The sequence below is a fragment of the Lissotriton helveticus genome, chromosome 7, assembly GCF_964261635.1.
Source record: "Lissotriton helveticus chromosome 7, aLisHel1.1, whole genome shotgun sequence".
In the NCBI taxonomy this organism is placed as follows: Eukaryota; Metazoa; Chordata; class Amphibia; order Caudata; family Salamandridae; genus Lissotriton; species Lissotriton helveticus.
This window is the reverse complement of record NC_136068.1, coordinates 76209574-76235466: the sequence shown is the minus strand read 5'-3', so window position 1 is coordinate 76235466 and position 25893 is coordinate 76209574. Positions and strand designations below refer to the sequence as shown.

The following is a 25893-nucleotide window of genomic DNA, read 5'->3' as shown; positions in this document are numbered from 1 at the left end:
GGCCCAGACGGGCTTGCCTTTGGCGCGCCTTCGGCGCGCTGACGGCGCGCCCGCTGCGCCCGTCCGCTGCGCGTACGGGATTGACACATACTTTCGTAGGGAGGAAGGAGGGGGCGTGGCCTCCAGGGGGCGTGGCCTATCAGCACGCCGGTAATGGCGCCGTGCTCGTTTTTGTGAGCCCGCTATCAGCGCGAGGGTAGCTGTGCTGTATGTTTTGGACAGAGTCCAGTGAAGCCTGGGTGCAGAGTGCTTTTAAGATCAGCAGGAAACACAGGTAAAATATACAAGTGGTAGCGATCTCCCGGCTTATACAGTTTACATCATTAATAATCAATGAAATTATTAATAATAAATTAATAACTAATACACAATTAATTATTCATTAATTTGCAATCAGCAATCATGACCCATTGTTATTCTGAACCCAACAGTGACACTTTCTATTGAGCTCCTCATAGATGATCTCTTTAGAAGGTTGCTTGAGCGGCTTCGTGAAAATGTGTCCAGCAACAAATGGTAGTAACATGCTACTCAAATGGTACCAGTCTCAATGGAAAGTGCTATGTGATTGGTGTAAATAAGTTGATCGCTAGAAATGGTACAAAAGTGAGCACTCTGAAAATTGGCAGCGCATCTAATGAAAACGTGCTCACTGAAAAATAGCTTTGCTCTATTGATTAGTAAGAAAAATTATGATTATGTGCTCAGGGGGAAGAGGTAATAAGATTAATGAAGAGTTTTAATGTGCTCATTGGAAATTGTAAAAATTTACCTGCAGTGAATGGCCCACTCAAGTTGCCCCACTTTGGCTAAAACTGAATCAACCATTTCACGCTCTCCCCTTTCCATTCCAGGAATTGTTATTACATTTCTTCTATTGTAAATGCAAGCCTAACAGGTGCCAAGCAAATATAGTACCCCATCTTGGATTAATGCACACAATGTGGCCCTACTTTTCCAAATATGTTTGGAAAGACTCCTCATCTTTTAAAATACTCTTTATACCCTGGGAAGTTTGAGACAATGTTATTGGTCCAATCTTTGTGCTTTAAAATGCAAGTTTACTCAATGTTACTTGCCCAATATGCTTTACGTCCACCATCTGACACAATATTACCATGAATCATCAACAATAACCATATGCAATTAACCCAATGAAAAGTAATGTTGCATGTACTTAACTCGCTGCTGCAGCAGCAAAGAAAGTGGAGAGACAATGGTTTCCTGGACATTTATACCTATGGGGGGGGGGGCGATGTGATTGGTGAATACAAAGAGGTTCTGTCCTTCAGGTTATGCTGTTTAAAGTTTATTGGCTGCTGTATTTGCGTCAGTAAAGAAAGAGAAGCATAATATGAAGCCTCCGTGGACTGAACAATTCTTGTGTGCTAGTTAGAAATATTTTTATTCAATTAGCTTTCCAAAGCCATTAAGCTGATATAGCAAGGGGTGGGGATCAAGTATCAAAGTTGGGGCTGTGTTTGACTAGGTTTGGATCTTTTAGATAGCACCAGGTTCCCTTGTCCAAGACCTTGACTGGCTGGTGGCAGGACACTGGCTCAGTCTGAAGACTTCAAAGAGGAGCACTGGTTAGGTACGGCGCAATGGAAACAAAAAGAGGACTATTGCCTGGCGTGGCGTCGATGTCTCACAAGCTGAAGGAACCTGGTCACCATCTTGTAAGGATTCATCACACTATTACAACTTATGAGGACATTTCAGCGTGTTGCAACGAATTGCACCCCAGAAACCGTCGTTTTTTGGTACGTGGCATATTTGTTGACTGAATATTATTTCCGCTGAAAGAAAACACCATTTCTTTCAAATAGGTGATATAGCCGTCTTACTGATATTTACTATTTTCCATGTAGTAGTATGCAATAGTAATTGTTACATGAAGAAATGCCACGGATGCGGACGCATCTCAGTGTGTTTGCGCGATACATCCTTAGATGGCAGAGGGACTCTTGCCTGCAGGGGGGCAGTGTGATGAACGGCTCCTCACGCACAGGCCGCCCCTCTCTGAACCCTGCGACGTCGATCGTTGGCAGCGGGAGAACAGCCAATCAGAGAAAACGAAAGTAGTGGGCACTGCAGAGAGGTGTACACAACCGACAGCAATACACTGAAAATAACGACCGTTGGGGCATACCATCCGCGACGGGGAGAAACGTCATAGGTACAACTGTTACACTCAAAAGAAGGCCGAGGGGGAGAACCCGAGAGAGACACCCACGCGTGTGTTACCGAAGAGAGGGCTGTTCTCTGGAGCGGGGTCCCGCCAAGGCAGCAGCATGTCAAGCCTGCAGAGGCAGATGACATCCACGGGCTCGGCGCAGACGGTGTCGCTGACCGTGGAGCAGGCGAAAGGTAGGTCCGGGTGGGTGTAAGGCACACAGGGGTAGGTCTAGGGCTTGCTATTGCTGCCGCATCTTATACTGATCAACATTAATTCTTCATCCGCAAGTATTCCAGAATATTATCCCCTTTATGAATGGACGAGGTAGCAGGAAAAATCGCCCCTTTCGGTGTGGCCCACTTGTTGAGATGTCATGTGTCGTTATATTTTATTGCAGCATTTGTTTAGCGCTTTTATATAGGGCGCTGAAGCGCTTGCCTTCATGGATGGCACGCGGTGTTGGTCCCAGGATGCTTGTTTCCGGTCCAGAAAACCCCCACTGCCGTATGTTGTACATGGACTTTGTCTCTTTTCCCCAGGTTTGCATTTCCTTGATACTTTCTTGATGTCACTGTATGTTTACCAGGTGACATCATAGAATGTTTTAGTGATTGCCTAAGCCTACTGACAGTTGGAGGCAGGCTGAGTGACAAGGAGGTCACTCCTGGTGGGGTCTCTTATTAATTATCTTAAGAACTGGACCTGTAACTATCCATGAATAAAGCTACATGAAATATACTATGACTCAAGAACATCATTTATATACCATATTTTGGCGACTTTTGGACATCTTCAAAGAACCTACAGCGTGCAAAAGAAGATTAAAGAACCAAATGTCAGAAAACTGAGTAGAGTTTAAACACGTCAGGCAGCAGGAAAACGCTGACTTTCAAACTCCGGCTTCACACATAAATCATGACCCTTAAGCCCTCCGAGGTAGTTCTTTCATCCATGTAAATGTCTCACAATGCTTGTTTATTTATTCGATTTAAGTAGTGTTTGAGTTGGGAAATGTGACTCGCTTTCAGTAATGTTCTCTTTTTTTTTTTTTTTTTTTTTTTTTTTTTTAAAATATGCTATTTCAGACTGTAATTTAGAAATATGCTTTTCTTCTCATTACTGTAACAATGACGCCTTAGGGAACAGGCTGTCCGGATATTAACGGACACTGGTGGGGCCAGGCAAGGCGTCTTTTGTGATATAAGAAAAGTAATAGTTAATGAGAGGTTTAAAATAGAAATTAAACAGAGGCTTACTTGAATGTTGAAGGTCGTTTTTCCTTTGAAGTTCCGGTTCCTTTCCTTAATGTAGAACAAATTCCAGTATATTTTAAGTTTCACAATTTAATCCTCATTTATCCTCGAGTAAGTTATATTTTAATCTTCTTTTAGATACTGTAGGTTCTTTATTCTTCTTTTGCACGCTGTAGGTTCTTTGAGGATGTCCAGAAGTCGCCAAAATGTTGTATATAAAAGATGTTAGGAACTTTCTGCTCTAATAAACCAACTGTCACTTTACTTGTATAGACGGCAGGGCACACGTTGAAGATAACTTAGATTTTCTTTGAAAAGGGTGACTCTGGCTCGAGTCGGATTCAATGTTACAGCTGATTAAGTTGAAATAACAAGTTGCGTGTGATTTCTACAGACGTGTCAAAGTAATACATTCTTAAAGCTTGTCTTCATTTTTCACTTTAATAGGAGGTTCACTTTTCATTTTAAAATGTTCCTAAATGTCAGAGTTAAATTAACGAATAGCAGATTCTGAAAGGCTTTCATGGTTTCCATGTCTCTATAAATCATTTTTACGAGTACTTCCGATGTTTTCTTTCACAAAGTTTAAGCAGATGGCAAGAACTTCTATAAATAATCTGATAATAATATCGTTAGTAACTTCCTTTAACATCTTTTTGAGGCTAATTTGAAGCTGCAGAACATCATAGCGCTCAACCAAAATGTAGACTGCAACTTCCATATGTGACTGTAAAGTTGTCTATAAATTTTAAATTCCATATTTACAAGAAGGTTGATTTGCCCTCATCAGAAAACAGTTTATGAACGATATTCAAAGTCAGTAAGCCATTTCTTTAATAGTCTTTCGCTCTCCACTAAAAGTGATTTATTTATAAATCTTCCCTGTAGCTGTATTTATTTATAATTTTTTTTAAACACTCTTGCAGCTCCTTGTCAACCTGAGATCGGCAGGTATTATTTCATTTGTAAAGTGAGTGGGTTGCTCTCAGTATCATTACAGCACCAGTTCAATTACGAGCAGCAACAAAACATGTCACACTCCACTGTTCATAATACCATTTAAAGATGATTTCACTTCGAATATGTACGCTAATTGTGACACTGAAATACTTAACCCGTGAATTTCATGCACTTGAATGTAACGGGGATTACAAGGAAACCCAAACCCGTGAAAATTGAATATATCATAACCATAAGTGTTATCACTATAAATTCAGATGCACAATATACAGGAAAAGGCTTGCATAGAAATCTGTGTAACATGTTAACAATTCATGTGCACTTTCTTGTAAACCCCGTTAAGTTATAGTTGCATCCCTGGGTGAGTGTATCCCTGCAACTTGTTTTAGGATAAATATATCCCTTTAAATTCTTGAAATTCGAAAAGGGTGAGTGTATCCCTTGACATGATATTTATGAAGGGTAGATGTATCCCTATTTATACTTTAAGGGTGAGAACATCCCCAATATGATATGTATGTAAGATGAATACATCCTTTTCATATAATTTCTACACGTGTAATTCCTGCAGGTCGTTTACGTGTTACGTTATTAGCATTTAGTGTTGAGTAATTGATGAGTGAGTTTATACTTTTTACTGTTAGTAAATGTGACTAATGTATTCCACTGATTGTTTCCGGGTTAAGTGAATGTTGGATAAGTAAATTCCTTCATTCATGTATTCAATTTCTTCTTGAACTTTCTATTTTCCTGTAATTTGGTGTTTAGTCTCCTGCCTTTACTCTTCGTGCTGGTTCACATATGTTTTGGCGGATTCTTTTTCACTATACTTAGGGTGCCGGAGACGTCTGGTATTCTTTCTCCTGTGGTTTTTTTTCATTAACTTCTTGTATATTTCTTGCTTTTGACCATTATTAGGAAGAGTATGGGGCACGCACTTTTCACTAAGAACAGATCACAAGCCTCTCCTCAAAATACTTTCACCCGGGGGTGCCAGCAAAGGTTCTCCTTGCCTCATGAGGTTTGCCGCAAAGCTACAAGAGTATGATTTTTCATTACAGCACATCTCTGGTTGGAAGAATGTTCAAGCGGATTGCTTGTCTCGCCTCCCTGTTGATTGTGAAGAGTGCTGTGACTTTGATGATGAGACTGTGTGCTTAGTTGCTGGTTTTAATGATGCTTGTTCAAATGGTTTTAGTTCCATCTCTAGAGAGGAGTGGCATCGAGCTGTTTTAGCTGATTCAGATTTTGCAGAACTGATTATTGCCATTCGCCTGGGGTGGAAACGTGAAGGTGACGTTAAACCTTCTTTACGTAGTTTTGTAAAGGTACAGGAAGAGCTCAGTGTAGGTAGTTCTGATGATTTTGTCTTGCGAGGTGAACGGTTTGTACCTCCCAATCCCTTGAAGAAGAGGTTGTTTACTCTAGCCCATGAAGGTCACCTTGGTCAGAGCATGACTAGCAAACGTCTCAAGACTAACTTCTGGTGGCCAGGTCTAGATGATGATGTAAGGCGATGGGTTGAGGACTGCTTGATGTGCAAAGAGAGTGAAAAGAGATTAAAGGTGCATTCACGTCCCTTAGGGTCGATTTCCAGCTGTGAAGATCTACCTTGGAGCAAAGTTTGTTTGGACTTTATTGGTCCCATGGACTACTTGTCTGCTGATTGTCGGTTTGCGACTGTTTTAGTGGATGTGTGTTCACAATGGTTGTGTGTTGAATTCATGAAAAACATAACCACTGAAAATGTGATTGGGTATCTTAAGTCTGTTTTTATGAAAGAAAGTGTATCCCATTTTGGCGACGATTGGACATCTTCAAAGAACCTACTACGTGCAAAAGAAGATTAAAGAACCTACAGCGTGCAAAAGAAAATTAAATTATATCTACAACGTACTCAAAGATAAATAAGAAATAAAATAAGGAACCTATAGGATACAGAAATCAATTATTCATAAAGAAAAGGAACCTCGACTACAAAAGAAAACAACCTCACAACCTTCAAGTAAGCCTCTGTTATATTTCTATTTTAAACCTCTCATTGACAATTATTTTACTTATAATTACACTAACAACGCCTTGCCAGACCCCACCAGTGTCCGTTAATATCCGGACAGCCTGTTCCCTAAGGCGTCATTGTTAACGTAATGAGAAGAAAAGCATATTTCTAAATTACAGTCTGAAATAGCATATTTGAGTAGCCGAGCATTACTAAAAGCGAATGACATTTTCTCAGCTCGAGATTAAGTTTGAAAGGGTTGTTTCAGTCGAATACTAAATAAAAGTCAGCGTTTTCCTGCTGCCTGACGTGTTTAAACTCTACTCAGTTTTCTGACATTTGCGCAACTTAACTGGATTACCATCCTATTTATGCATATTTGTGAGCTTATTTATGCATATTTGTGACTTTGAGACCACCAAATCACCTTTTTAATTAAAGTATTTCCTTGTTTTTTTTTTGTCTTTGTCACTACGAAATTTCCACAGCAATTGTTCTGAGAAGCTAAAATCTGCAGAAAAAGTTCAAACGCTGTAGGGTTACACGAACCTTCACACCAGGGCTTCATTCATAAAACATGACTCGATAAATCTTCATTCCTCGCCTAAATTCCTCTCAATACTTTTCCAAAAGATAATTAGACGCCTTGGGTACAGGCTGTCCGGATAGTAACGGACACTGGTGGGGCCAGGCAAGGCGTTACTTGTAATATAAATAAAGTTTAAAAGTCAATGAGAGTTTTAAATAGAAATATGAACAGAGGCTTACTTGAAGGTCGTGAGGTTGTTTTCTTTTGTGGTTCCGGTTCCTTTTCTTTATAAATAATGGATTTCTGTATCCTTTAATTTCTTTATTTTATTCTTTATTTATCCTTGAGTACGCTGTAGATATATTTTAATTCTCTTTTGCACGCTGTAGGTTCTTTAATCTTCTTTCGCACGCTGTAGGGTCTTTGAAGATGTCCAATCGTCGCCAAAATGTGGTATAAAAGAGGTTCTTGGGTCAGGAATAAGAATAACTCACCGAACTGAAATGTGAGCAGCTGTTCTTTCCGTTGGCGTCAGGTTGACAGTGAGAACTCTGTCACATGTAGAGAGTCGAAACAGTACCACACGCTGTACTTATAATACGTTGTGCTGTAGAATTCAATAAAGAAAAGAAAAAAAAACTGCTCGACGTTGCGCAGTGACGCACTTGAAGACCTTCATGGGTCAAAGGTTGACGTATGACTAATCACCAGAAGTCACGAAGGTTCGAAGATGTCATCATGAGCTGGCTGTTTGCTTTCAAAGAGGTGAGGAGCGCGAGCGCGAGCCAAGTTCACCCTTTCAAATAGCTACGTGACAGTTTCTTGAATCTTCACTGTGTCACATCTTCTCACAAGAAATAAATTGAATTGTAGTCTCGGTATGGGGTTAACTAGTGACATTGTGGGTCAAACTCGTTTCTCAGATGCTAACAGCTTCGTTTCAAACACAACACAGATCACAGTGGTCTCAAAGTCACAAATATGCATAAATAAGCTCACAAATATGCATAAATAGGATGGTAATCCAGTTAAGTTGCGCAAATGTCAGAAAACTGAGTAGAGTTTAAACACGTCAGGCAGCAGGAAAACGCTGACTTTTATTTAGTATTCGACTGAAACAACCCTTTCAAACTTAATCTCGAGCTGAGAAAATGTCATTCGCTTTTAGTAATGCTCTGCTACTCAAATATGCTATTTCAGACTGTAATTTAGAAATATGCTTTTCTTCTCATTACTTTAACAATGACGCCTTAGGGAACAGGCTGTCCGGATATTAACGGACACTGGTGGGGTCTGGCAAGGCGTTGTTAGTGTAATTATAAGTAAAATAATTGTCAATGAGAGGTTTAAAATAGAAATATAACAGAGGCTTACTTGAAGGTTGTGAGGTTGTTTTCTTTTGTAGTCGAGGTTCCTTTTCTTTATGAATAATTGATTTCTGCATCCTTTATGTTCCTTATTTTATTTCTTATTTATCTTTGAGTACGTTGTAGATATAATGTAATTTTCTTTTGCACGCTGTAGGTTCTTTAATCTTCTTTTGCACGTAGTAGGTTCTTTGAAGATGTCCAATCGTCGCCAAAATGTGGTATGTAAAAGATGTTCTTGAGTCATAATATCTTAAAAGAGAAGTGGCGTTTTTGACTACGTCACAGTCTTCTTATGTGAGAAGCACTTTAGAATGGGTTTTAGTCCCATTACTCTGGTACATGCCAAATTTTTTTAGGGGGTGTCAGTCCCACCTAGCTAACGTTACACTAGGGTATGAGTCCTTTTAGTGTCCCTTAAGACAGGGGTGGCGTTTTTCTTGGTTACGTCAGTGTCTTCTCATTAGAGGAGCACATTACCATAGTCTTTGGTTTTAATTTTCCTGTTTCACATTCATAGTCTCTAGTTTTTGGGACAGATTTAGGTCTTGGGTTTTGAGTCCCATTGGTTTAACGGTCCTTTTTTTTTTTTTTTATAGGGCTAGTTATGGGTCTCATTCTCTTCGTCTATTTTACACATATAGGTAGGAATTTGTTTTTTAGTTCTTATCTTCTTAATTCTCTGTAGTCTTTATCCATTTTAGAAAGCAATTTATTCCTATCAGAGGGATTACTTTATTAGTCTTACCTTATTGTTTCGTTATTATACACGTGGGTTTGTAGTCCCATAGTGTCTTTTACTACATAAGTGTCTTCTTGTCTGTAGCATTTTCTTGGATTTTGGTGAGCTCATTGATTAAAAGTACTAAATATTTGCATATTCTAACATTGTTCTAAATTAGAGGAGGAGAAGGATGGTGAGGTTAATTCTATCTATTCACTTTCCTTCTTCTAGTCACTGATAGGCAGGGTTTGAGTCGGGGTACCACGCGAATGGACGGCGGCCCCCCACTTATTTTACCGGGTGGACACCGTCCCCCCCTGCCAAACTGCTGAACTTCACTCTTTGGCCTCTCTGGGACAAGGAGCTTGAAGCTGACAGCACGCTGCTCACGAGCTGATTTCTCAGATGCAATCGCATCTAAGGGGTGAGCGAGGGGAGGCAATGAGCCCGATGGTGCAAGCCACCTTTTGTGACGTCACTTCCTGTTGTGACGTCACTTACGGTGACAGCGTCGCCCCACTTCTGTTTTTAGGACTTGTGTCCTGCTGATAGGTATACACACATACAAGTAACTGCCCCTCCACAACATGGGACACAAAAGTGTCAAATCGATGACATCACATTTATTATATTGATCACAATAAATATAAATATATAAAGATTAATACATAGTAATGAAAACAGCCGCAACCAACATACAACACACCCGTTCACACAGACCAACCATGCAAGTGTGGTTATCAAATCTCATTGCTATACATAATTTAGAGAAATATATATATGCAAGGAAGGGTAGGGTAGGGAGAGCTCGAGGTATTAAAATATGGGGACCATTGGAGAAATGGAGAACAGGAATAGGATGATCCATTTTGCCAATTTGCTAATTTGTCTTTTCTTTTCAGTTTGTTTTTTTCTTTTTATGATTGTGTTTCTTTGAAATGTTATAATATGATATTATGTTGTTTTGGCCCCCCCCCTTCGGTGCTTAAATGTAGTTGATCTAAAGCTCCCGGCAATATTGTGTGGCGAACAAATGTAGGAGGCAAAATTTTGTACTTATTCTGTAATGTGTGCTTTCTTTTGAAATCTAAAATAAAATATATTTAAAAAAAAAAAAATAATAATAAATTCAACAAGCTCTGAACATAAACATTTCTTATAATGGCCCCCTCAACTATAAAGTTGATATCACTGAAAACCACGAATGGCCAGTTGATGAGATCGTGGTGTCAACACAGTATCATTTCATCAATTGAGAGCAATAGTTGGTACAGGTCATTTGTACAAAATTATTTTTCCATTAACATCAATGTATAAGCTCGGGGAGGCAAATTAGAAAAAACATTTGCAATGCAATAGGTCTCGCATTAGGAAAGTTTGAGCTATTGGTATTGTAAATTACACATTTTGTATTTATGTGTTGGTTTTGAAAATAGCTAAATTAATAGCTTTGTCATTTACAATGCCAATAGTTTTAACTTTAGCAAATGTGACACCTATAGCATTTGTAATGCAATATGTGTTGTATTTACGTCACTTAGATGTATTGATATTACAAATAAGAATGGCTTTTATTTTTTTAATAATTAATACTTAAATAAAAGTTATTGTAATTTATAATGGCAATAGTTTAAACTTTTGTAAATAACTTTTGTGAAGAATATGTTCAGTGTATTTTATTGTGACGAAAATCCAAGAACAGAAGTGAAATATTAACATCTTTTTGTGACATTTGTAATAAAGCTTGAAACATTGAGAGAACATATTTGAACCAGTTGTTGTTGAATGGTTGCACAGATTGATGCTGTAGTGGCGACGAGTGATGTTGTGGCGACGAGTGATGCTGTGGTGGCGCTGAGTGATGTTGTGGCGACGAGTGATGCTGTGGTGGCGACGAGTGATGCTGTGGTGGCAACGAGTGATGCTGTGGTGGCAACGAGTGATGCTGTGGTGGCGCAAAGTGATGCTGTGGTGGCGCAAAGTGATGCTGTGGTGTGGCGCAAAGTGATGCTGTGGTGGCGCAAAGTGATGCTGTGGTGGCGCAAAGTGATGCTGTTGTGGCGCAAAGTGATGCTGTTGTGGCGCAAAGTGATGCTGTTGTGGCGCAAAGTGATGCTGTTGTGGCGCAAAGTGATGCTGTGGTGGCGCAAAGTGATGCTGTGGTGGCGCAAAGTGATGCTGTGGTGGCGCAAAGTGATGCTGTGGTGGCGCATAGTGATGTTGTGATGCCCCTGAGTGATGCTGTGGTGGTGTTGAGCGAGTGCGATATAAAGATGGAGTGAGTGCGATATATGGAGTGAGTGCGATATATGGAGTGAGTGCGATATATAGATAGAGGGGGGAGTAGAGAGAGGGAGAGGGGGTGTAGAGAGAGAGAGGGGGGGTGTAGAAAGGGGGGGGGTGTTATTTTTAAAGTATTATATAGCGCTAGCTTAACCCGTAGGTATCAGAGCGCTTTACATACACACAGTAAACAGCAGAAGGACATTACATTACATAGTAGGCCGGCAGTAAGGAAGCAAACCAAAGAAAACAAGCATTTACAATGCAACGGTCTCGCCTTTGCAAAAGTTAGAGCTATTGGCATTGTAAATGACAAACTTTTTATTTATGTGTTGGTTTCGAAAACAGATAAATAAATGGCATTGTCATTTACAATGCCAATAGCTTAATCCCTCGCAAATACGAGACCTATTGCATTTGCACACACGCACAGAGCCACACACGCACAGAGCCACACACACACACACACACACACACACACACACACACACACACACACACACACACACACACACACACACACACATCGGAGACCACCCGGCTTCTGTCACTGAGATCACCTTGTTTTGCAAGAGAAAATCAAGTCTACACGCCGGTAGCAACTTCCACTCACTGAATCACAGTGGAGCCCATGCAACTCGTGCTAATCAAAGCTTGAACACTCATTCAATTCATTACGCTACAGTGTGCGATTTGTGCATACAATTGCTGCCTCATAAGAGAACTCTAGTGTTGGAACAAAAGGCATTGGGAAGAGCAAAACACGTTTAAATACTACCCTGTATATTTTGTAACATTGTTTTTAAGAGGGCAAACATTGAAATAACAGGTGCATAAGGCCCCTTCATTTAAGAAGCATCTCAGGGAGCATACGCCAGGACCCTGGCAGGCAGCAACCAGGAGCGCCTGTGAAAACAGTCAAGCCACATTCTCTAATCGTGAGGGGTGAGGAGCCCAGTGTAGCAATTCGGTGGGCCCAACCCCAGCTCCATAACTTGGTGAATTTAGCTCTGCGAGGCAGCTCTTCCCGGCTGGTCAATTTCACCCTCTGCTGTCCCAGCGCAGGTCTGACGTGAAGGCTCCAGGGCGGCGCAGGAGAGGTGAGCGGTGCGTGTCGGCAAACGTACAGAGAAGCACTCACAGGGGGTGTGAAGCACCTATGGCTGGGTGGTGTTGGGCCTGAATGCACGGGAACACTCGCGGCGGTGGCTCACGGCTAGGCGGGCCATGAAGCGGGAGGGGATGTCTGAGACCCGACCATCAGCGAGTGCAGACGAGACCGAGGGCAGCAGGAGATGACGTCCCGTGACATAGGTGGAGGCCGCGTGGCTCTGATCAGGGGAAAGTAACAGGGAGGCTGCTGCGAAGCTGGGTTTGAAAGAAGACAGACTGAGATTGCTTCTCGTGCCAGTCACAGTTGTCTTCCTGCTGGCTTGAAGTCTGTCACACGGACGAACAGGCTTGATTTCGGGCCCACAGTTGACAACGCTGAACAGATTAGTTATTCAGTACCGAGCGCTCCCGCACAGCCAAGGTTCAGCCCACCCGCTCTCGGGAGGTGGGGCCGTTTTGTAAAAGGACTGCAATTCTAAAGAAGCCCAGTTTTGTTCTGTGCGCGCCGAGCAGTGATGCAGCCTAGTGCCGTGAATGCGTCACGGCAGCGCACCGTTGCTATAGCTGTCGGTCCGAGGCAATCGGTACGATGGGGCCACGCGGGTGAGTGTTATATTGATTTTTGTGATTTAATAGAGCGCTTCACAAGGAAGTTAGAACATATCAATCTAAATTTGTACACATACATCAAAGGTGAAGTGAAGTCCTTCTGAAGGTTGGAGGGAGTGTATCTTTGCGTGGACGTCTTTCTCTCTAAGCCCCGACCCTTGCAGACTGGGTGGCCCGACTTCCTGCTGTGGTAAAAGGTTCCTTATCTTCTTTATGGGGCCATCTGGACCCATAAAGAAGATAAGAAACCTTTTACTTCAGCAGTAAGTCAAGGAACCCAGTCTGAAAAGGACTGGGCTTAAAGAGAAAGAAGAACGTCACTAGGACCTCTTCTCCAATGGCTGGCCACCGTTTAGGAGGCCAGCCAATGAAGAAGAGGGGCGGGGCTTAACCCTAGCTAGTGAAGTACACTCTAAAACATAAAATCGCGCGAGCTTGACTGCGCATGTATGTGCGCAGTATGCCACACGAGACCTAAAAATACAGCATGCGAAATAAATATGTAGTGCAGCAGAGGGGGAGAGAGCAATAAAAGAAACAAGTGAGAATGACATAGTCCGGTCACCCACTATCCTTGAATGTCCAGGGAGAGACGAGACAACTCGTATATAGTAGTCTAGGTAAGTTGACGTTGGTCCTGAAAGTATTTGTTTAGGAGATGGAGTTTCAGGTCCCTTTTGAAACAGGAGAAGGAGGGGTTGCATCTGAGGACTCCAGGGAGAGCGTTCCATATCCTGGGAGCGTTGCCAGAAAACGATCGGTATTGGGTGTTTTTTTTTTCTTTCATTTTCGGAGGAATAAGGAGAGAGTTGGAGCTTCTCAGCGTTCTGGATTGACCTGCTCTTATCAGTTTGTTATTTAGGTAGTTGGGGGCAGGAGAGTGAAGGGTTTTGTGTGTGATGCAGGCCAGTTTATAAATAAATCTCCCTTCCATGGGAAGCCAATTGAGGCAGTGAGAGGGGGGCGTAGAGAGAGAGGGGGGCGTAGAGAGAGAGGTGGGCGTAGAGCGAGAGAGAGGGGGTGTAGAGAGAGAGGGGGGGTGTAGAGAGTTAAGGAGGTCCTTTATCGAAGATGACTTATTCATTACACTTCCTTAATTCACCAAGAAAACAAGAATATATCTTCACATTACCATACATTGAAATCGTCTTAAAGTATGTGCTTGCAACAAAGTGTAAACCGATCAGTGGCCTGTTCGCTCACACTACAGATTTTACGTTTATTCTCCTTGCCTGCGACCAGAGGATGTCTGTTATAAGAAGGTGCTTGAGGCAACTCTGTGGATGGGGTTTATAGGGGGGGGGTGATGGAGTATGAAACAAACCTATAAATAATATAATGCCTCCTGCCATACACAGAGGACATCACAAGGTAGCTCTATGGTCGCAGAACTCGTGACTTGCAGAATCTTCATATAGAAGGCAGCAAGTGTTTTATTCTCATATATCTTCCCTGTCTCTTTATTTACTCACATACCTTCAAGAGGAGGGTGTGGTGACCCACCCAGCAATGACCAGTGGCCTCTTTCATGCTTCTGAGTTGGAAAAGGCACTCCTTCAGTGCCTTCTACTGCCACTCTGAGGGTTTGAGTCGGTAGAGGTTAATTCTGTGACTCCAGCGCCATGAGGAACAGGGTCATGCCTCATTTGCATATGGCTGGGTCTGAACTGGGGTGGTGAAGTGAGTTAAAGAACGATGATAGATTCAACCCAGATCTGTGACTGGGGGTGAGCGTCTGAAAAGTTTCAGCGCTCCGTCTATCATCTCCTTGTGCTTGCTTTGTTCGCCCGAAGTTGGCAGGGTATGCCCAGACGTGGGTCCCTTGCTCACTTTGCTACTGGATTCAAGCTAGCCTGGCTGATGAGGTGTTACCCCCAAACTGGTCCCAGGATGCTTGCTTCTGGTCCAGGGAAGACCTGGCTTGGCAGTTCAGGCTGGACTGCCCATGAGGAACAGGGTCATGACTGATTTGATGTGGCTGAATCTGAACTGGGGTGGCGAATTGAGCTAAAGAACGATGATGGATTCAACCCAGATCTGTGACTGGGGGTGAGTGTCTGAATAGTTCCAGAGCTCTGTCCATCATCTCCTTGTGTTTGCTTGGCATACTGCACCTTGCATGGTGTGTGGTTGGAAGGATGTTGTCTTTGTTTTGATTCAATGTGAGAAGTGGTTCCCTGCCATGCACGATGAGCACTGAGGCAGGATTATTGTGTTATGGGATGCAGTAGGGTGAATGATGAAGTATGAGAGGCAGGTGAGCAGTTTATGGTATTTGGTATACTGGCATAACACCTCTCCTAATGAACACTGCCCTTAAGTGGTACCCTCACAGTCGTTTTACGGTATGACTTTGTGATACTTTATTACACTTCAATAAATGATCCCAATGTTGGATGTTTTCTGAGGTGATGCCACACGCTTTGTTCGACCAGGTTACTATTTTTATTCTTATATACTGATGTTGTTTTGCCTTGGTAACCACACCTTTGATTTTACTGCACAATTAATACTGCCCACTTTTGTCTCTGTGCAATCTTAAAATAGGTACTCTGATTTAATTAAATATAGTTAAAACCTCTTTGATGTGTCGTAAACCTCCATTGAAGTTCTGCCAACATGTCCCTGTTGACTCTGTTTTAATGTCATATAAAGCTGTACAGTTTTTTAAAAATGTAATCAAACTTTATTGAAACTCCACTTTAATGTCAATGTATTATCAATGGTGTGTGCTGATGTCACCGAGCAATGATAGCTGTACCCTGTGATGTTTTTGAACTCTATTGAAGCTGCATTGCAATGTCACCGGGCTGTTAAAGTTGACAGTGAGTATTGTTAAATGTTGCTTGTGTTGTCATTGAACTCGGTTAATGCTGCCTTGTGATGTCATACATCTATGATCTTTCAGCTACGAGACGATAATATGCAGCTATGAATGGCTGCCTTATGATCATGCTTTGTTAAAGCTACCCAGGGACAACCAACCTTTGACACATCAAGCAGGTGTATTGGAAGTAGAATGCGCCATGATCTGCTAGTTTACATATTGTGGAATCCTAGGGATTAGTGATGATTGGCATACTTATGTTGGCATACTTATGTTATGTTGAATACATTTCTATAGTGTGCGTCTACCTGAAGGTGTCTTGGCGATTGCTGACAGTGAGTTACTAAGCTGGTGCATTACTGATTTCTAAACAGCCAAGTGTTCAATTCCCTTCTAAGGGCAAGAGGAGTGGGTATAGTCCTAAGATACAGTGGGAGCGATTTTCATAGCATAGCAGTGCTATTGATGAAACTCCTTCCTCCCCATTTCATTTTCCTAATTCTTGTGATGCTAATCAGTTTGGCATTAGTTGACTGTAAAGGTCTACTTATCGAACCCTTGCACCTGTTATATTTGCTACTCAGCACCTCATAATTAGTGTTTCCGGATGATATTGATTGCTCAAGACCGCTGCCCATGCACTTACATCTGTGGATTGTTTCACATCATAACTAGGAATCCCGGTTTTATGGTATTTTTTGGACATTTCCGTCTGTATTTATCCGTATTTATTTTTAGCTTATTTTATCTGTATTTATCCATATTTATTTTTAGCTTATTTTATCTGTATTTATCCATATTTATTTTGGATTTTTATTTAAAAATGACGGTGAAATTTTTATATTTCCACATTTATTTTACCTGTAAATATGCACTCATGCTTGAATGCCTACCGTTTCAATGCTGTAAACACCCACAGAAGATATATCAATGCACGTATAAGAAAATATGCAAGCTTCAGTATCAACTTTGCACTTATCTACTCCGTTTAAAGCCTCCTATCTAAAATTCCATTCTTTTTTTTAGCCCCCTCGCCTACCAATCTACACAGCTATTGGCCTGGCAGTCATGGCAGACAGCATTTAGAATTACTCAAAAAGCAGCACAATTTTTGCTTTTATCCACATTAAAAAGTAAATACAGACATAAAAAGCTCATAACTAAGGCTCCCTATTTACAGTATTTATTTTTGGGACATTTCCGTCTGCATTTATCCATATTTATTTTTTGCTAATGTTATCTGTATTTATACACATTTATTTTGGGTTTTGTGAAAAAATGAAGATGAAACTACTTTATTTCCACATTTATGTACCCGGTAAATGTGCATTCATGCTTAAATGCCTAATAGGTGTCAATTATATGAAAACCCACAGATGATTAATCAGTGCACTGATATGAAAACATGAACATTTTAGTATCACGGTTGTGCAGATCTTCTGCTGTTTAAGCCTCTACTAGAAATCCCTTTTTTTTAACCCCTAACTTGTCAATTCGCACAGCTATTGGCCAAGCAATCATGACTGACAGCCTTCAGAATCACTCTAAAAAGAATTCAATTTCTGTTTTTATCCACAATAAAAAATAAACAGACAAAAAAATGTTTTTTTGTCTGTATTTATCTGTAAAAACGGAAAACAGGGAGCCTTAATCATAACCAACTTGTATTACAAGTATCTCAAGCTTTTCTTTAGGTCAGAGGGTTTCCACTTGTAGATGGGTATTTGAAGGGACTCTACTTTTCGATCGACAATATTGTGGATGCATGTACAAAATTGCATATTTTAGTTCTAACATTGAAGGCACTAGTCAGTGCTTTGGGTATAGTTTGGGTTGCCTGCAACCCATAATCTGAGGGGCAATCTGGCTCAAGTATCCCTATGCATAGATACTTGAGCCAGACAAATGATACGTTACCGTTTGTACTGTGTATTTGATAAACTGAGAGTATGGTTTTGCTGCTTATTTGGTGTTCTTTTGTGGCGGTGGACTCAATTGTTGTGATGTGGTTTCGTGGAATTTTGTAAACTCTGATTGTAGATATGGCTATTATGATTCAGTCTGCAGCTAGTTGGATGGCCCTGTATTGTATGGTTTTAAGATGGGAGTTATTTGTGGGTTTAAGGTAGTTTTCCAGTTATCGGGGGAATGTAGCTTTGAGGGTAGATGAACAATGAGAAAGGGGGAATAGGCTGTATGTAATTGGTGAAATTGTGTAAGTGGAGTAGGACTGAAAGATTGTACTCTGGGTGATGAATGTGGGGTTTTGAGAAGAAAAAGGCCATGGTGGGTGAAAGGCTGCAGATTTATTGAAATGTGTAGTTGGACTGTCTGTGAGATGGATGGAGGAGTAATACTCGGAACTGCATTGAAAACCAGGTTGAGCAGTTTGTGGTTCTGGCAGTAAGAACTGATGGGAGTGTTTCTGAACAGAGTAAATGGAATTAAGAATGGCATGTTCTGAGTTTGTTGAGGTAGGAAATATAGTTCTTTGTTAGGATGACTGGGAGGGTCGTGTAAAAGGTTAGTTTTGCTGTCATGGTATTGATGGGGGTTTTGCCTCTTTTGAAGTGGTTTTGGGACCAACCGTTTCAGATGGTCAGCACTTGAAGAGTGTTGGGTGGTAGCTGTAGTAGTTTGTAATGGTGAAGAATGCCCTAAACCACATCCAGAGTTACTTAGCATGCTCTTTTTATGGCAGAGATTTAAAGAGTCCCGTTCAAGCGTGAAAGAAATGGGGCTGTAAGGTCTGGGGGAACTAAAGAGTTAATGAAGCAGAGGAGTCCGCAACATTGAGGAGTTCAGCTTTAGAAAATGCAGTAGTAGCATGCATGGAGTTTTACAAATAACTGTGAGGCAGTCTGTGACAGGAGCAGGGGTGTGAGAGAATGATGGAAAGCAGAGCGAGATTTGCATTTCGTCCTTGTAGCGGAGGTGAAAATTATGTCAACAAGTCAGGCCGTATTTAAGGAGAAGCGCAACCAGACTGAACACCAGAAACCTTTTTTAGAGGCAGGGAATACTTGAATGAAGATGGGGGGTCTGTTGGAGAGGTTATGGTAGTGCAGTAGATAGGTGAAGCACATTGGTTGAAGGAAAGGATGACTGACTAGTTTGGAGCTGTGAGATATGTGTGACAGTGAGAGAGCAATGGTTTGGGGCAGTTGTATCTTGGATGGAGGCTATGCAGAGAGGAGCTGACTGCCAAGTGCAGACAAGTACCGCAGATAAACTTCTCAAATGCAATAGTTATAACTTTTAAAACTTTGTTGTGAGTTGATTAGACCCTTTTAAAGGACTGTGCTACATAGATTGTTAAATCTGATTTGAACTGTTCAGCGATATAACCTAGATCTATTAAAGTTTCCCAGTGATATATCGGGTTCTGCTAAAGCCAATCTGTGATGTCCTCAACCTATGTAAAATCTGGCATTTGATGCCATTGAATATTGTCTGTGCAGTTGAGTGGCTCCTCCTTATTGATAGGTAGCAGATCAGGACTCCCAGACATTTCATTCTGCATTTTCCCTGCCTGCTCTTTACATACCGACTCTGCATGATCTTCAGACTTTACCTTCGTTTGAATGTAATCTTTTTGTCCCCGCTTTGCAGTGGTCCTTGTGGAGGTGATGAAGGCATTCAGTTCCCCGGAGAACACCCTGCGCATGGACGAGGCCCGTGACAATGCTTGCAATGACATGGGGAAGATGCTTCAGTTTGTGCTTCCTGTAGCTACGCAGATCCAGCAAGAGGTTATCAAGGCCTATGGCTTCACCAACGATGGTGAAGGTAAGTGATTGAAGGTCATGCAGACGGTCCAGAGATTCAGGGGCAAGACCTAGCACTCGTTAGACCTAGAACTGGGTTAAACTAATATACGTTAATCTAAAGAAATGTCTTGGGTAACGCCCAGAGTCTGCTGCAGATCAGTGCTAAATGCAAAAACAACAATTGATGGACAGAATGCAGAACAATGTCATACATTCACCCCAGTACAGATATCTGGGCCTAAATCTATCGTTTTTTTGCTCCCTATGCAGGTTCAAGACTGATTTGCATATGCAGCCCTGCCAAGTACCACGCATCGGGCGTTAGATTAATGCATTTTAGGTGTGATGTCCGCATCCCCGCCTTAAAATGCATTGTCACGCATTTGTAGCACCCAGACTACCCACACGAGGAGCGCTGGACAAAGAGCTACATTCAAGCAGGAAACTCCATGTGGCTTGAGTTTCCTCCGTGCTGCCTCCCCTGCTGTCTGAAATACACTGCAGCACACCTTTTTGATAAAATATTTCAGTTACAAACGTACTACGACATCAGTCAACACAGAGATGTTTACTCTTTGGTGCTGCAGGCCCACTACCACGTCCTCTCATTTCAGATCCGCTGTGTGTTGTTAACCAATGCAATGACGACCCGGCAGTGACTACGTTTAGTGGATCCGGATGTGGCGACTTACCTGTTTTTTTTCTGGCACGGAGCCACCCATTATATGACCATGATGGTGTCTGATTGGCACTTGAGGCGCCATGTCTGGTTTTCCTTACGGCGTCTGTGCCAGCCAGAGTGTCACACTGTGTGATTCACACGCAACCTCTGTGCTGCTTAATGCGGCAGATGAGGGTGCGCTCTGACTCTCAGGCAACATTCAGAGTCTGCTGGATGACCGTGAGTAAACACAAACTCACTTTATGCCCTCTGTTTGTTAGGGCTCAGACAAACTTTTGTTTGGTGTAGGCGAACACTACGCCACTCATGGAAAATAAATTCTCGAATCACGAGCCGGAAAATCAGTCCCCACTACCCTTGCCTGTCCACAGTTTGCACATGTTTTAATTTGCTTCTGTCCTATCACACAAAGCCACGACATGCTACTTCGCGTCACACTGATCTGACTTTGTGTGGATTCCTACGGGTTTGCACTATCGGCCTTTTACACCCGCTTTCATGAACTATTAAGATTTTCACTTTTATGAATTTCTAGCGCAAAACTCCTTTTGAATATGAAGAGTTCATCAGCACAGTTGATTGCGCCGCCCCCCACCATCGTGCATGCACCAGGGCTAATAAAGTAGGCCTGGCCCAAAGAGTCATGCATGAATCTTGGGAATATATTTCTCACAAGCACAGGAAAGTGTTACAGGCCCACACACAGCAGCGTCGCCTTCCCACTTACCGATGGTGCATTCGTTGCTGCGCACAGATTGCAGGGTCTCCAAATCAGCACAGTTCTTTCCCAAAAATGGATGCTGTTGCTGTCCAGTCACACCCATAGGGGCAGTCGGGCACCTCCCTTCTCCAGGACCAGATGCTTTAAGTAGATGCTCTTATTTCCTTTGTGGGCTCTAGCTCTAGGTTGCTGTGTTGCCTTACACAGACATCCCGTTGGTCCCCTAATAAACCTTTGTTGTACAAGGAAATGAAGCTGAAAGCATCTGTCGGTGGAAACAGAAAAAATTCTTTTCCCAATGATAACTAGTTTTATAGGTTGCGTAGCCAATTTCTAATATTTGTTTCCCTCGTCTTCATTGCTTGATTTTGCTCACGAGAAAAGGTCACTCATTGTCGTGGAAATGTCACTCCTAATAGCACTGAAATTATAAAAATGTCACACATAGCAATGTGAAACCTTGGCAGCTATGCATATGGCTGTGTCTAAACTAGGCTGGTGTGGGCAAAAGAACGATGAATTTAACCCAGATCTCTCGACTGGGGGTGAATGTTTGATTTGCTCTGCATTCCATCCATCATCTGTGTGCCTTTGTCTTTCTCGCCATAAGTGCACCGGGTATGCCCAGACGTGTATCCCAGGCTCACTATGCCACTGGATTCAAGCTAGCCTGGCTGATGAGGGGTGATGCCCCCAAACCGATCTCAGGATGCTTGTTTCCGACCCAGGGAGGACCAGGCTTGGCAGTTAGGGCTGGACTGTTCCCATGAGCCACAGGTTCAAGACTGATTTGCATATGGCTGGGACTAAACTGGGGTGGCATTGTGAGCAAAAGAACAATGGATTTAACCCAGATCGCTTGATTGGGGGTGAATGTTTTGATTTGCTCTGCTTTCCTTTCATCATCTGCGTGCTAAGGCAAGGCATGAGATGGTGAAGAAACCTATCTCTAGTCTCACCAGTAGTCATTGTTGGAGCTGGGGTTAGACTGAGGCCCTTGACTAACATCTGTCAGGTAGTTGTAGAACTACTGTTAGACTGCAACATGGCAGGTAAGAGAATTACCTGAAGTCACACCGAGAGCGTGCTGTAAAGTTGTGGTCAGACTGAGACGAAGGGACGTCTCTGAGATCGCACATTCCGGGCTAGAAAGAGAAAGGACTCACCATGTTAACACAAATCCCTTTTTTGACTGAGACACAGAGGGATGAAGAGATTTGTTCAAGATCATAATTGGGTTTAGAAATGTATCTAAACCAAGGCACTGGAAGACTGTTGAGGAAGGAGGGGTGTTTCTCTATGGTCATAACGAAGTAGCTGTATTGGAACTAGGGCTCCCTGTTTTCCGTTTAAACTGATTTTTACATAGAAATACAGACGGAAAACAAGTTTTCCTTTGTATTTATATATAAAAACGGGAAAATAGTAGCACATGTTGCCGCGCTGCATTGCTTCAGCAGAGTTTCCTTGCCACGCCCTCTTCCTTATTTTAGGGCTGTGGTTGCCTCCAGTAACTCGAAACACCAGCTTCAGTTTTGTTGGAAATTTCTTCCAATGAGGGGCTTTTTTGAGCTCCTGTTGGCTTTTTGTAAACTGCCCCAGCAATGTCCGGGGCTCCGCCCGTCCCTCGAGTGAACTCTGGCCAGCCATTTCAAAACCAAGGTAAGTGCGGGGGATGGAGTCAGTAGCGTGTGCAGTTTTGGGGGCGGGTAAAGCAGGAATCGGATGCCAGCTCCCCCCCCCCCCCCTCCACCCCCCACACCTTCCCCTGCTGTGCGGCGGCACAGCTTAGCTACGTCAGTGTAATGATTGTCAAGTTTGTGGCCGGACTGCAGAGCAGTACACTGGGTACGTGTGCTGCAAGAACAGTCCGACCACAAACTCTTCAAATCCTTGCTACGCCAGTGACTGGAGTATTTGCAGAATTTGTGACGAGACGGCAAAGCCCATAACCGTTGCTGTCTCTTCCTTCTTGCTCAGACAAGACCCGGGCAGTGTCCACTTTCGTTGCCCCCCTCCCCTTTTCATCCTCTTATTCTCTCTTTATGTCACGCTCCTGCTCACTTGCAAAAAAACTGTGACTATTCTTTCCTCTTTACCGTAATTCATTCCCCAGTGAAATGGATCCCAAAAAAGAGGAAACACTTTCTTGCAAATGTCTTTTTCTGACTTTTTTCTATTCCAAAACGTGGCCTCAGGAGGAGAGAAAAAGGTTTTAAAATACAAACAATAAATACATAACTAAATAAAACATGACAGAGTAGTCGCAAAGTGGCCTGATTTGTTTTATTCACACCCAAACACATTAGCACCACCTTACAGAGTTTGCCAGTAAAGCGCTACTTTTCTTTTCATGTCCTCAGATTTCTGAATAATGAGTGTAAAAGCTTTAAGTTGTATTGCCTGTGGGTGTTTTTTTTTTTCCAAGAATATTGTTACTTTTTTCAGGCAGAAAATTAATCTTGTCTGGTGCATAGTTTGAATTGAGTTGCTTCCAGGTGTTTATAGCGGGGCACAATTGGGTTGTAGCTGAAGGCAGTGTGAGTTTCTCTCAGTGGGGCAGTATGGTATTCAGTCGGGGAGAGGATGTAGCACTCTGTGCCGATGATAGAAACTGAAAGGCTTTGAGACAAATGGGTGGTGATGGCACTTTTAAGCGTATTTGGGACATTCTGGGAATGGCAAAGTTTTCAGATGAATGTATTGTGTTGACCAATAACAACCGAGTGCACGTGTGCATTGTCAATTTAAATGTGGAAAAATACTAGCTGCAGCGTCGTCTTCTGCTTGTGGCAAAAATAAATGTGGATAAATACAGATAAAATGCCCAAAAAATAAATATGGATAAATACAGACGGAAATGGCAAAAAAATAAATACCATAAAACCCTGAGCCCTAATTGTAACTAAAGTACAGTAGGGTGAATGGGCTCACTTGAAGTCATGTCGACAAAGACCTCTACAGAAGGCTTTACACGGAGTCTGAAGGAGGGACCAGCACTGTCGTTTGGCATGCACCATTAGGATTGGATGCAACGTCTAGGTTACTGAACAAGATAACCTTTCTTGGGCCACCCCACGAATAAACATGGAATGTGGAAATAAAAACTAAAAAACACTCATTACCAAAATATCATCCGTCATAAACATCTCCCCACAAACAATAAGTCCTGCTCCTTATCTTGGTTTCAAGTAGATGCTTCCAGTATTGTAGAATGCTTTAGAATGGTAATTTATTTAAGTTCTGAGAGATGTAAGAATAGGACTTGCCTGGATTTAGCAATTAACAGTACAGAACAGGTTTTCTTGTACATGAGGGAGGCTTGCCATGCTGCTGTTTGTGCTGAGCCTATTCTTTGTTTTTGGGAAACTATGCGCTGCTGCTGCAAGTGTTGTACCAGTTTATTTTTGAACACTCCTGTTACCTGTACTGTACCTATTGTGTACTTGTGAATTTAGTTTTCTGCTTCTGCAACACCAGAAGCAGCTTCTCAGAAGGAACAAGAGTTAGCCCGGTCAATTGAAAATGCTCTGTTATTTCCACCTCCAAGCACCCTCACTGGCTCCTTTGTCTGTTTCTCTTTTCCTTTTGTAGGCGTCTTGAAGTTTGCTCGTTTGATCAAGTCCTATGAGTCTCAGGACCCCGAGATCGCAGCTATGTCTGCCAAACTAAAGTCTATGTTCCTGCCACCTATGACGGTGCCCCCTCAAGGAGGTACTGCCATTTCTACATCCTGAAACAACGGACAGCTAAACTTATGTCCTAGTACTGAAAAGCGGACGTGATGTGTACTGAGAACTGTCACATGAACTCTAATTGTGCTATCGAACTATTTTGCTGTGTCTGAGCTGGAATTGGACCATTCTTTTAGCATGGGGCTAAACTTGGAGTGTTTGTTTGTTTCTTGTTATGCTGTGGTTTTATATTCTTACTTTTTATGTAATATTCTAAAATATTAAAACATTAAGTCAGATGTGTTCCTCTGTCAAGATAGTTCTTTGAAGTCCAAAGTATGATCTTCAAACCAGAAGCTGTGTCTGGATTGTTGATGACCAGCCACAATGATGTTAAAGAGGAGAGTTGGCCGAATAGCTTAGTGTTATTATCCAGCTGTCTGTTATCATGCATCATGAAGTAGTCAGGGGCAGTTTTTAATCAAATTGGGATGCATTCTGCAGAATGGCTTTTATGTTCATATGCGTGTCTACTTTAACTGCCTACAAGATCCAGGCAGGTGGCAAGAGGTGCAAAAGTGAGTGTTCGAGAGCCTGTGAACCGGTTAATTACTATGGGCGTCATTTAGTCCTTGGCAGGAGGCATACTAGGTGGGCAGAGCCCTCTGGCTGAGGACTGCCAGCTTTGAGTGGTCCCCAACTGCCTGGAAATGACTTTGTCACTAAAAATGTTGATATAGAAGAATGAAATGAGTCGCTTGACATATTGTAGGAGATTACCTGCATGCATTTAATCAATGAGTGTTAGCACTTTTATATCAGCATTGTTCACATAGATGGGTCCCCCGGTCTTTCGATGCTTTATGGATTGACTTTTGGAACTCAAGGTCGCAAGACTGCACCCCTTTAAATCTTGACTGTAAACTATGAGAACATTATAAGGTTGGTTTTATGAGATGTGAATTTCAGAGAAAGGAGTAGCTGTTGCATCACATGTCCTTGATTTGTCCAAAAGTGCTCTGCATTGCCCATTGCTGTAACTAATTTGGACCGGTCATTGTAAGTGTAAATACAGTGAGCCATCCAGCCCTGTAAGACTCATCCTGTGGACAGAGATTATGACACATTGCACAAGTTTATGGGAGAAACTTATTTTCAAAATTCCTTCAAGAAATACAAGAATTTAACTATTACTTTAAATGC

At 42.2% G+C, this 25893-nt stretch overlaps 1 protein-coding gene across 1 annotated transcript; it reads left to right on the top strand.

Annotated features, from left to right (window-relative positions):
- Positions 1-2236: 2236 nt before the first annotated feature.
- Positions 2237-25005, top strand: C7H12orf57 (chromosome 7 C12orf57 homolog). Its single transcript, XM_078651516.1, has 3 exons — positions 2237-2370; positions 19456-19632; positions 24611-25005. The coding sequence occupies exons 1-3, from the start codon at positions 2295-2297 to the stop codon at positions 24751-24753; spliced, it is 396 nt and encodes a 131-aa protein (XP_078507642.1). The 5' UTR covers positions 2237-2294; the 3' UTR covers positions 24754-25005.
- Positions 25006-25893: the final 888 nt, after the last annotated feature.

Coding starts and splice junctions, on each gene's coding strand:
- C7H12orf57 (XM_078651516.1), top strand. CDS start 2,295: ATGTCAAGCCTGCAGAGGCAGATGACATCCACGGGCTCGGCGCAGACG. Junction 2,371..19,455: donor GACCGTGGAGCAGGCGAAAG/GTAGGTCCGGGT, acceptor CCCGCTTTGCAG/TGGTCCTTGTGGAGGTGATG. Junction 19,633..24,610: donor CTTCACCAACGATGGTGAAG/GTAAGTGATTGA, acceptor TTCCTTTTGTAG/GCGTCTTGAAGTTTGCTCGT.